Consider the following 11,687-nt stretch of genomic DNA (forward strand, 5'->3'; position numbering starts at 1 on the left):
TTTAGCAAAGATTCAAAGTAATGGCACTTGGGTCTGAATAAATATAAATAAAAAAGAAAAAGGTTACTTTTAATTCCCAATTTACAATAGAAAAAAACCATTGCTTTTCCTAGGATACCAAGAGTGAATGATTGAGCATGAGAATTGAGTCAGAGATGAGACATGTTCTAGTGGATGATAAAGCGTCTATTGAGGTCGTCTTTTCATTTCTAGGTGGTGGGGGAGGTTTGAGGTTGAAGGTGGCGTAGAGGTATTCCTTTAGTCCTTTCTCTATGTTTCGTACATAATGGTTTTGGTCCAAACCAAAACATAGCCACACAAGGAGCAAGACAACTTGTGTTGGGAAGCCTTCCAACTTTATGTCAACGCACGTCACTCCTCGGGGGGCTGGTGATCTTGTAGGCATCTCATGTGCGCCCTTATCTTCTTGTCTCTTCAACGCAAGGACGTGTCTCCACTTCAATTGTTGGTTGTCCCATTTCCTACTTGCCTTGAATGGTCCTAAATCAGAATAATTGACCATAACTGAGACTCCTTGAAGCTACCATCAGTTGCTGGAGAGTTCAACCCGGCAGGAGCTCTCCACCATCTGGGTTGAATTTGCAAGCTTTCAGAGTTTTAAGAGCTACCAATCGAAATCTCTTTTTCCTTTTTATTAATCTTATACGGGCAACTTCCAGCTTGGATACCATTTGTGATTATACAGTGCTCTAGTCTAGTGCATCTACTACAGCAACTCGCCATCATGGAGAACGATATGACCAAAAAATATTAAGCTAGATGGATAAATAATTAACGTCAAAACAACTGGAAACGCAAGGAGGCCTTTGCAGATCTGGCAAAGACATGTATATAACAACATGCAGCAGATTTAGTAAGTACCAAACTAAGTCCTAGTTCAAACATGCATCTAAAAACCAATGTTTTAACACACATCTTCTGTTCAAAATGCTCCATAAGAGTCTGATTATGGACTTGATTGATAGATGGTCCACTGCTCCACCACGAACTTATCAGGCAAAGTAAACCCCCTCCCTCATTGGCAGCTTCTGGAGTCAACACATTAGGCACAATTAAATCTCACCTGTTCATCAAATTTGTAATCAGAATCCAGAAGGAAAAGGACAAAAAAAAAAAAAAAGCCTGCCCTAACTAATATTTGCCAACTTCAAAGCTATGAACACAAAATTGCAATGAACAAAAGAACAGACTTTAGAGCCCCATATTGAGAAGGGAAAATCAACAACTAAAAAGGTAAGAGCATGGAAATTAGACCGGGAAAGGCTTTTGCTTGGGCTTCTGCTGCGGCTTCTGCTCGGGCTCTTGCTGGGACTATGCTTCTTTGGGCTTTTGCTAGCTCGTTTCTGACGCTGCAGATTATTGAATTAAATCTAAAAAGCTATATAAACAAAAACAATGTTTACTAGCAAAGATAGTCCCCTCTTCAGATCCTACACAGGCTGCAGACCCATCAATGACAAACCTGCTTGATTGGAAGGCCAACTAGCTAAAACAAAGCATCTTATACTACATGAAAAAGATAAAATAAAAGGTTTATCATTGAATTAAAGGGGCCAACACAATTGAACTGCTCAATCAAAAGATAATAAAAGGCTTTCATTGAATAAGTGAGGCCAATATAGTTCAACAGCCCAATCCCTAGTCAATATTTTTTTTGATAGGTAAATTTTTTGTCCCCATTGGGACTTGAACCTGGAACCTCCCACAAACCCTCCCCATCCCTTTACCACTTAAGCCAGGCCTCAAGGGCCCCAATCCCTCATAAATATAGCAGCACATGAACCCCAAGGGCATCTGCTGACTGAGGCAGTGGGACCAGAGTCCTTTAAAAGTATTAGAACATTGAGTGAATCATCAGAAGATACACTTACAGTGGGTAATGGAGATCTGGATCTTGATCGAGATCTGCAAAAGTTCCAGAAACAACCCAATTTAATATCCACACCTTCCTTTTAACAACTTTGATCCAAGAGCCTTGATGCCTCTTCCACGTCAGAGTTACCATATTCAAAAGGGATAAAAGAAATGGCCATAAATCTTTAGAAGTTCAACAGAGAAAAGTATCAGGCCCGAGTTATATAATTCCTACCTAAATATGTAAAATAATTAACTGAACAAAAAGGAACTTTGTAAAAACATCACAATATGTTTCTTAAGACACCAGAGGGCAGGATAGGAGCATGCTTCCCCTTGTAATACAAAAATCCAGAGATCCCACATAGCATGTCCTATTAGCTTGCAAATGCTGGAGAAGAAAATGACAATGAAACTGTTCTACCGCTCATTGAAGGTGGATTCCCAAATCCCAATGGCACTTAGTTCACAGTAATCCAGCTTTACTATCGCAATCCATGATCTCCTTTGTTCCCAATCTAGCACCCATGGACATGTGATGCTTAATGTATTAGAATGGACATGTGATACTTGTTGTATTAGAATAGAGACACCATGAAGGTTATAAAGCTGCTCATCCAGAAAACAGCATACCTCCACAACCAAAAGAGTTGCAGGCATTTGAATCATATCCCATCAAGATCCTAATATGCAATCCCAGATCGCTGCATATATCCATATCTAAAAAACAAACAAGGTAATTTTCATATGAAAAAGGACAAGAAGAAAATGATGATCCACTCCAGTTTCTCTATTACCCTTTACCCCATAGCGGATTGAACATAGTTTAGCAATTGAATAAAAAGAAAATAGGCCAAATTTTGATAATGAATAGACAATAAATTGAGCAAGAAAACCCTCCGGTAGATAATTATGTCAGAAAATAGGTGAAGCTAGATTATCTTTAACGATTGCCCAAACCAATGCGATAAATCAAAAGCACGCACAAGAATGCTTCACCACATCCCCTTTTATTAAACCAAAACAAACATAAAAGTAACGTAGAGTTAAATATAACAATATTTGTAGTACTAGCAAGTATTCATGCGCCTCTACCAGTATGACCACAAAACATATTTCTTCAATGACTGTGCTCCACAAGTTTGTGGAACTAGAAGGATCGGAGTTTGGTTTGCTAAGTCAATGCCATTATACCTTAAAAGAGGATCAGACTTGATGCTAAGCCAATGCCATTATACCTTCAAAGAGGATCAGACTTGATTGCAATACCAATGCCATTACAAATTCAAAGTGTGTACGAGAATGTAAGCACAGAAACTGAAGAATGAATGCCAGTTCTTTATTGCAATTCTCCATGATTTATGGAGCAGACGCATCTTCAAGGAGCAATAATGCGCCTAACACATCTATGTATCCATCCAAAACAACTCTAAACACATCTTATACATATCAGGATTCTCAAATTTTTTTATCCAGACATCCCAACCTCAGGGAGAGGTAAATGCAATTTTATTATTTAAAAAATAGGGGTTTTTTTCTTTATCTACGCAATGTGAAGACCTTCAGCTTTTTAAAAATAAATAAATAAATAAAACAAGAACTCAGCCTTTAGTTAAAAGCACTAAAAGAGGGAGTGGTACTCTTGCTCTTAATTTCATCGGGCTATGTTTTCAAAAAGAGGAGAGGAGCAGGGCCAAGAGAACAAAATCCAAGAAATTTCACATAACAGTCAAGCCATTAACCACTCTTGCAACAGAAAAAATGACAGCACTCCATGCAAATACTCCATAATAAATTCACCATGAGAAATAAAACTTAAGACATCAAGCATCATACAAAATTTAGTCATCAGACAAACACAGTAAATAATGCATAAAAGAAGGCATACCCTGACAAAGAGCGTGGCTTTGACCCAGAGTGAGAACGTGAAGAAACAGACCTAGAACGTGATCGACGGGAGGATTTGGCCTTTGGAGACTTGCTGCACGACAGTTTAAAACAATATAAGCCATGGACAATCAGACCACAGACCAAGATTAATATTCCCAAATAAAATGCGAACCTCTGGCTCCTGCTGCGACTATAGCTTCGGCTGCGGCTGCGGCTGCGACTAGCGCTCTTGCCCCTTGAGTAGGATCGACTGCGACTCCTAGAAAAGCTCCGGCTCGAATCATATTCCTTCACCTGTAGATAACACAACATTAAACAGAATGCAAATAGAACACATACACATATTTTTACATATTTATAATAAGAAACACAGTTTTTTGATGGTAAGTTTAAATCATACTCGAACATATGCCCGACTAAATGCATTTCGAAACTCAGAATCATCAAGTTTCCTGATCTGCAAGGGCAAATCACAAGTCAGTTAGACTTTCATCTCATAACCGATGACAATCAAAACCATCATGATAAATGCAGACAAAATCCATGGGTAATATAAATTAGCAAGTAGTGGAATGGGAGAAACAAGACACAAAGAGATAACTCACTGCAAATTTCATGTCATCGTAGTTTGTGTAATCCACAATCCCCACTGTACCTACAAGACAAAATAAAGCAAACAAAACACAAATCAAATTCTGCAAAAATAAAAAGAAACTCATAAAATTGCCAATGTCTACATCCAAATGCAAGAGTTTTTGTGGTGGCATCCAAAATGGGATACTGCAACTTCTATAACAGACTGAAACAATACATGGAATCAGTTAACATAGTTGTAGCTTCACTAAATCTCTTAGGAAGAAAGTGAAATACAGATAATGGGAGAATGAAAATGGTTACATTATATAGAATTGCATAAATGAAAAAAAATCAAACTTCAACTTTCCAAAAGTTTTAATTGTTTTTTTTCTTTTGATAGGTAACAGAGTATATATATAAATGCCAAAACAGCGCCCCAAAGTATATAGGGAGTATACACCAGCTGCCCAAAGGCTCATCCAAGTGGGAGAGGGAGAGAAACAAAAAACATCACCAGCCCTCACTTAGAACCCAGTCAATCAATAAAGCTAACAAGAGAACTAGGGCTCATATCTACAAACACCCTAAACGAAGACCACAATTTACAAACAAAAGAATTTTTCATCATTTGGACCGAAAACTCCACATTATTAAACACTAACAGTTCTTTTCCTTCCACACCATCTAAAAGACACGCAAAGAGGCTGTCATCCAAGACTTTTTACCGGTTTTAATTGTTAAAGCAAAGACAGCACAAAGCCCAGAGTTATGCAGAACCCTGGAATATGATACTTTAACCATTGGCTTCCAAATATGGCAAAGGCCAATTTGTCATGATCATGAGCTTGGAGTTGTTCAATCAGAACTGTAAATAAACATCCAACACCAACAATCCCATCCAGAGGTTATATAAGCTGCAAAAGCTCAAACTCCTTATTAGCATATTCTTCAAAATTTAAACCCTCTACCTCTCCCAAACAAACTTCCTCCCTCCCCTCCAACCAAACTCCTAAATGATACCTAACAGAGTTAACATCCAGAGAATTTAAAATGGCAACATGCAAATCTACATCCATGCCTGGCCGCATAACCTTCCTACAAGTGTTAAATTGCAGATATTCTATTGTAAACTCCTACTCACAAATATCGTAAATTCTAAATTGCAAATATTACACTCTATTATATCTTACCACCACCATCATGAAAAACTTGAGAGAAACAAACATCCCCTGCACGGCGCATGTGATCCTAAACAAAAGAGCATCTTATCAGGATTCACCAAATTCAAAATAATCTAATAATTTCAAAACAAAAACAAGATATACTGAGCATTAGTTGGGAAACACTTATTCATCACATGAACTCATAGTTACCTTTAAGTCTTGCCATGAAGCAGAAGAGGGTAATCCAGTGACTAACACTGCATAATGGATCAAAAAGAGATCAATTTGTTCACAAAAATACATGCAACTTAGTAAAAGAAACCATCATACACATGAAATGGCATCCATACCACGGTATTCAGAGCGCCTGGATGCTCCACCCCGGCCACCTCGACCACTGCTATGACTATGCCGATCTATTGATGATGAATGTCCACGCCCACCATGTGCCAGTTCCACCTATGAGGAAGAACACAAAAGCAAAATCTAAGAAGTCTCACAAATAAATAGTACTAACTTGTAAAAAAGCCTGCTATTTTGATGTTTATATATAAAAGGATAATCAACCCGCAATCGGTGCCCATCAAAATCATAACCATCACGACCTCGAATGGCATCTTCAGCATCACGAGACTCTTCAAACTACAAGAAACAATTAGTGGAAAAATAAGATAGACACAAATAGAATAAAAAAGACAAAGCAGCTCTCAGAATTTACCTCAACAAATGCATAGCCAGGGGGTCTAGGGGGGATTTTCAGATCAATGTGAGCTATAGGCCCATACTGCAATGCCAATGAAACAAACAATATTCAATCATTTTCAAAGGCAATATGAAATCTATGTATCATATTCAAAGGCAGGCCTTTAGCAGGCACTAGTACCAAAGCTAGCATTTTCAGAATATATGTCAACTCTGACTCATATATACATGGCTAAAATTGCATATTCAATTTGCACAAATAGTTGTTGCACCCAGATATGATACAATTCTGATTTTGGACATTAGCATCACACATGTGTAAATGTGTACATGCATACATCCAATCCAATCACAGACAGATGAAATTACCTTATAAAACAGGTCTTCTACTTCTCTCTCTCGAATGTCACCAGGGAGATTGCCAACATAAAGAGTTCTACTCGCACGACTACTCATTGTTCCTGAAACTGTTGACAAAGTCAAGATTAAAATCCTAAAATACTACCTTACACACCCTACGAATAAAATTCCCAATTGGAAGATGGAACTAACACAAAGTAGATAGTCAACATGAATTTAATAAAAAATATATATATATAGAGGCCAAAATCCCTAAACCCGTTTGGCAGCCAAGAAATGCAGAAAATGAAATTTTAAAAAATAAAATCCTAGGTTCTTGATCATTTCAGACTCGATAGACCAAGACCCACTACTCAGCAGAGCATATATCAGTATCTGACTTAGTGAAAACTAGTTTCTCGTTTTCCGGAAACCAAACAATGCGAAAATAAAATCCTAGTCAAAATTTTTCCTATTCCTTTCACCTGAATTTCTCAACAACCAAACAAAGAGTAAAAACACCACATCTAAAGCTACTAACCAAAATAAATGACCGACCTTTAGAGTTATCAAAACAGATGCATGCATACCTCGGAGAAACTAGGGTTCGGGAAGAGACGATTACTTCGAAGATTAGGGTTTTGATATTTGGGAATGGTGGTGGTGGTAAATATAAGGGAATTGAGATAATGTGTTGTGTGGTATACGCTAATAAGTTGCGGATTCTTGAATCTTGACCAATGGCAACCCATTCGTGCAGAATCGGATCTCGATCCATAATATGACCCGACCCGCCACGTCGTACCCATGCTAGGATTTGAATCGTCGATGGCCTGCTTTATTTATTTTCCTTTTATTTTTTAAAAATCATCACTTACCCGTTGCCACCTCATCAACCTGATTATAAAATAAAAGGTCAAAATGAATGAAAGAATAAATTATTCCTTTTTAATCATTTTATTACCTACTTCGGCGTTGAATTTGGATTTTCCAGGATAAACAATTAAATATTATTAAATATACTTCAAAGTTAAAATTATTTAATATTTATATAAAATAAATAAATTTAAATAAAAAATATAAATAATTTATTAATTTAAAATATTTTCTTTTTCTTTTCTTTTTTTTTTTCCTCTCATTTTTCCATCAAATTTTTTTATGATTCTTTAAATTATTTAATATGTTGTTAAATAATTTGTGTAATACCATCTTTGCACTCAAGATGAATATTAACAACTAATCAATGATTTGTTTTTATTTTTTATTTCATTGAATTTTAATATATAAAACATTATTATCTTAAATTATATTATTTTAAAAATAATTTAATTTTTTGAATCAAAATTTTATGTATCTAAGATGAATTATTGATTATCTAATGTCACAATAAATGAATCAATTTTAAAATAATATTATTAGAACTCATGCATGATATAAGTGAAAATATAATATGAGGAATAGAGAAAAATATTTGATAAAATGTCAAACTGATGTTAGATGTATTTAACTAAAACATCAGGGAGATCAATAAAACTAACTTATATAATATATATATATAAGGATTTTGTGTAGACTTTAAAACTTGTTTTAAATTTATTTTTATATTTATTTTAAGCCTAATTTTATTCTTTTATTTCAAAGCCGATAAATTTTTTTTTGGGCCATTTAAATCTTTTTTTTTATATATTGTATATTGTTATTTTTTTTCTTTTTTCTTTTTTCTTTTTCTTTTTTATATCTACATTTGCTCGCATGGACCCATTTCGATATGCTATTGTCATTTTATTGGTTGAACACAAATTTATAACACATAGAGTATTAAATTTCATAAAAGAAAATGAGACTCGGGAAGATGTAGAAAGACGTTGAACTTGTTTTAGTACATATTTTATTTTTCATTTTTACTTTATTTTGTTTACATTGGTTGATACTCTAAAAATTTTATTATAATAAAAGAAACAATTCATCAATTACGTTGTAATAAAATAATTATTAAAAAAATATTATTTTTAATAAAAGTAAGTTTTCTTAATAAAAATTCAAAAAAATATTTTTAGGAAAATCTAGAAAATTATTTTTAATAAAAAAAATGTTTTTAATAAAAATTGTTCAAAAAATTTATTTTTAAATAAAATAGGCCAAAAGTTTATTTTTTAATAAAATTTTCCCAAAACCTGTTTTTAAAAATAAAATTTGTTTTATTTAACTAAAATGGAATTAAAAGTAATTTTTATAGATAAAGGTTTTAAATATCTTTTTGATGATAATAAGATTGAAAATTTGTTTTTTTTTCAAGTAGAAAGTATTTTCTTAATAAAATTGGATTTTTAATAAAATTTGTAAAAAAAAAAATCATTTATTTTGTAAATATTAAATAATGTCAAATTTAAATTTTTTTTAGACACTTTTCTATAGATAAATTAAATTGAAATACTTATGTAAATCATATATTTTTTAATGAAATTGTTTTTAATAAATTCCTTTAATAACAATACGTATAAATAACTTTTTTTTTAAATAAAACCAAATAAAATTCAATAAGATAATTTGTTGCAAATAAATTAAAAAAAAATTATTTGTAAATAATTAAATTGAAATCATTCATTCAAATTTGTTTTTTAATAATAACATCATTTGAAATTTCTTTTTTTAATCTGTTTAATAAATTTTCTTAATAAAATTGGATTTTTAATAAAATTTCTATAAAAAAAAATCATTTATTTTGTAAATATTAAATAATGTCAAATTTAAATTTTTTTTAGACACTTTTCTAGATATAAATTAAATTGAAATACTTATGTAAATCATTTTTTTTTTTAATGAAATTGTTTTTAATAAATTCCTTTAATAACAATATGTGTAAATAATTTTTTTTTTTTAAATAAAACCAAACAAAATTCAATAAGATAATTTGTTGCAAATAAATTAAAAAAAATTATTTGTAAATAATTAAATTGAAATCATTCATTCAAATTTGTTTTTTAATAATAAAATCATTTGAAATTTCTTTTTTTAATCAGTTTAATAAATCAATTTGTATAATTTTCATATTATTTATTTTATTAATTCTTATAATTTAATTTTTACCATGATTTGTACATATTTATTCGTGCCTTTAATTTTTATATCCATTATTAATTAATTAATTGTTATAATTCTCTCAATTCGTTTAGTATAAACAGTACATGTACGGGTCTAGATGGATATTACGACTCACTACCATATCTTCCTAATAAATAACTTGATCCTTGATCCTCAAATTCAGACTCTATTTTTGCAAACATATATTTCCCAACTAAGGAGTTACACATTATTTTATTTCTTATTTTGTTTTCCTTTAAAAATAAAATAAAACAAAAATAAGTGGCAACTTAAAGCCTTTTTCAAAAAATCAAATTTTCACAAATAAAAAAAGTGAGTCTCGTAATTCGAGTGAAAATGCATTTGAAAAATGCGGATCCATATTTAACAAACATACCATTTATCGTTTAAGATAAAGTGAAGATTAAACAATAAGTTTTAAGTTAATAATTTAAGAACAACTTAACTTAAAATTACTTTAAGTTAATAAGTACCAAATATTAAGTTTCACCAAACACCCTATTTCACTAATACTTAAAATCATTTTTAACTTTAAATTATAATATTAAGTAATTTTATCAAATATGTTAAATTTACTTAATAACTTAAATTAAGTTATTAGGTTGTTTTAAGATTTATGTTTAATTCAACTTCTTTTTACCTCATTTGTCCACTAAAAATATATTTCAAGATTATGATTCCATAACTATGACTCATTTTTTATAATAAATATTTTATGATTATTTTATATATTTACAATACTTTAAATATATGTATTGTATAAATAAATTCATTATTAAAAATTAATAAGAGTTAAAACCAATAAGAATAAATATTAATTAAAATCAATAAGAGTGAATATATCAATTTAATGATTTAAAATAAATTTTAAGTTAATTTTATCTAACAATTTTAATAGTTAAAAATAGAAAATTAAGTAATGTGTTTTAAATTGGTAACTTAAGAATAATTTAACTTAAATCATTAAATAATAAATATTAAGTTTTATAAAACACAACTTACAACTTTTTTTGTACTTACTCTTCAAATAGCAACTCTTCTCGAAATCTCAAAAAAGATATTGAGTTGAAATCCCATCATAACTAAAGATTTTTGTGGTTCTAGAGGACTTAGCTATAGGAAAGTCGCGAAGAGCTTTCCCCCATTTTTCGACCGAGTATTTGGTATTATCCTTCTTTGATCCTTATTGCCTAATTTGATAGTAGACAACTAATACGTTCCACGTATTAAATAAGGTTCTATGGTCGGTCCACCATCTTGGATGCCAAAGGCGCCCTTGGAGTGATCTCATAGTTCATACAAGGTGGAGATGATAGTCCTTACTGAAATAATTACCAACAAAAAACCAAAAATACTAATTAGTTTTGTAATAACAATTGGAATGATATTAACTCACATTTGTTCATCATCTATACCACGTTGATGTTTTGTGGATACAAGCTATTTAATGCCCAAAACTCTTATTTTTTATTTATTTTGAACCATGAGAGTTATTTGTTTTGATTTATATCTTTCTATCCATAATAAGTATTGGTATTTACCCATATTTCGTTATCTCATTATTAGTTGACAAGGTTAAAGTTATTTTATAAGAATTTATATTTATTTTAGTTGTCGAATCTCTTTTTGATTTATCAATGTATGATATTTCAAATCCTTTTTACTAGCGAAAATGAAATGATATCTGGATTAATAAGAAGATCATTTCAATTGGCTATAATCCATTACTTGAACGAAACTAGATCTCGTGGAATCATATTGAATATTTGATAATACATTATGTACAATGCTAAAAAACCGATCCTCGTTTACCAACCACATATTGTTTAACCAAATTCAATTATCTATTGACACATCCCTCAACTAACAAAGATCTTTTGGTGGAATTAACTATAGTGGAAAAGTTTGGTCATAGCAAGAATGGATTTGGGATAAGCTAAATAACGTCTTTCATAAAAAACCGACTTCACAAGCCCTAAGTGTAACATTGTTATTTTCAATCACTTTATTCATCAAAATAAATACATTCATCACTGGGAA

At 31.4% G+C, this 11,687-nt stretch overlaps 1 protein-coding gene across 3 annotated transcripts; it reads right to left on the minus strand.

Moving 5' to 3' along the window:
- Positions 1 to 758: 758 nt before the first annotated feature.
- On the minus strand, positions 759 to 7,239 carry LOC117918421 (serine/arginine-rich-splicing factor SR34-like). Of its 3 annotated transcripts, none has more exons than XM_034835065.1 (14): positions 7,136 to 7,239; positions 6,576 to 6,673; positions 6,223 to 6,288; positions 6,072 to 6,146; positions 5,855 to 5,963; positions 5,715 to 5,761; positions 5,532 to 5,589; positions 4,371 to 4,420; positions 4,166 to 4,222; positions 3,938 to 4,059; positions 3,764 to 3,856; positions 1,893 to 1,926; positions 1,276 to 1,370; positions 759 to 1,084 (listed from the first exon to the last, which is right to left on the minus strand). In XM_034835065.1, the coding sequence occupies exons 2-14, from the start codon at positions 6,660 to 6,662 to the stop codon at positions 1,081 to 1,083; spliced, it is 897 nt and encodes a 298-aa protein (XP_034690956.1). In that variant the 5' UTR covers positions 6,663 to 6,673; positions 7,136 to 7,239; the 3' UTR covers positions 759 to 1,080. The 3 variants fall into 3 exon arrangements, 2 of the variants coding, with proteins under 2 accessions (XP_034690956.1, XP_034690957.1); XM_034835066.1 differs by having other exon boundaries at positions 7,104 to 7,185; XR_004651853.1 differs by lacking the exons at positions 759 to 1,084; positions 1,276 to 1,370; positions 1,893 to 1,926 and adding exons at positions 2,028 to 2,393; positions 2,509 to 2,595.
- Between the last annotated feature and the right edge of the window lie 4,448 nt (positions 7,240 to 11,687).

Source organism: Vitis riparia, chromosome 7 (assembly GCF_004353265.1).
Source record: "Vitis riparia cultivar Riparia Gloire de Montpellier isolate 1030 chromosome 7, EGFV_Vit.rip_1.0, whole genome shotgun sequence".
Classification (NCBI taxonomy): domain Eukaryota; kingdom Viridiplantae; phylum Streptophyta; class Magnoliopsida; order Vitales; family Vitaceae; genus Vitis; species Vitis riparia.

Excerpts from the sequence above, each read along its gene's own strand:
- LOC117918421 (XM_034835065.1), bottom strand. The coding sequence starts at position 6,662 with ATGAGTAGTCGTGCGAGTAGAACTCTTTATGTTGGCAATCTCCCTGGT. Across the intron at positions 6,289-6,575 it reads TAGAAGACCTGTTTTATAAG|TATGGGCCTATAGCTCACAT; the intron begins GTAATTTCATCT and ends TTGGCATTGCAG. Across the intron at positions 4,421-5,531 it reads AGTTTTTCATGATGGTGGTG|GTACAGTGGGGATTGTGGAT; the intron begins GTAAGATATAAT and ends TTTGTCTTGTAG.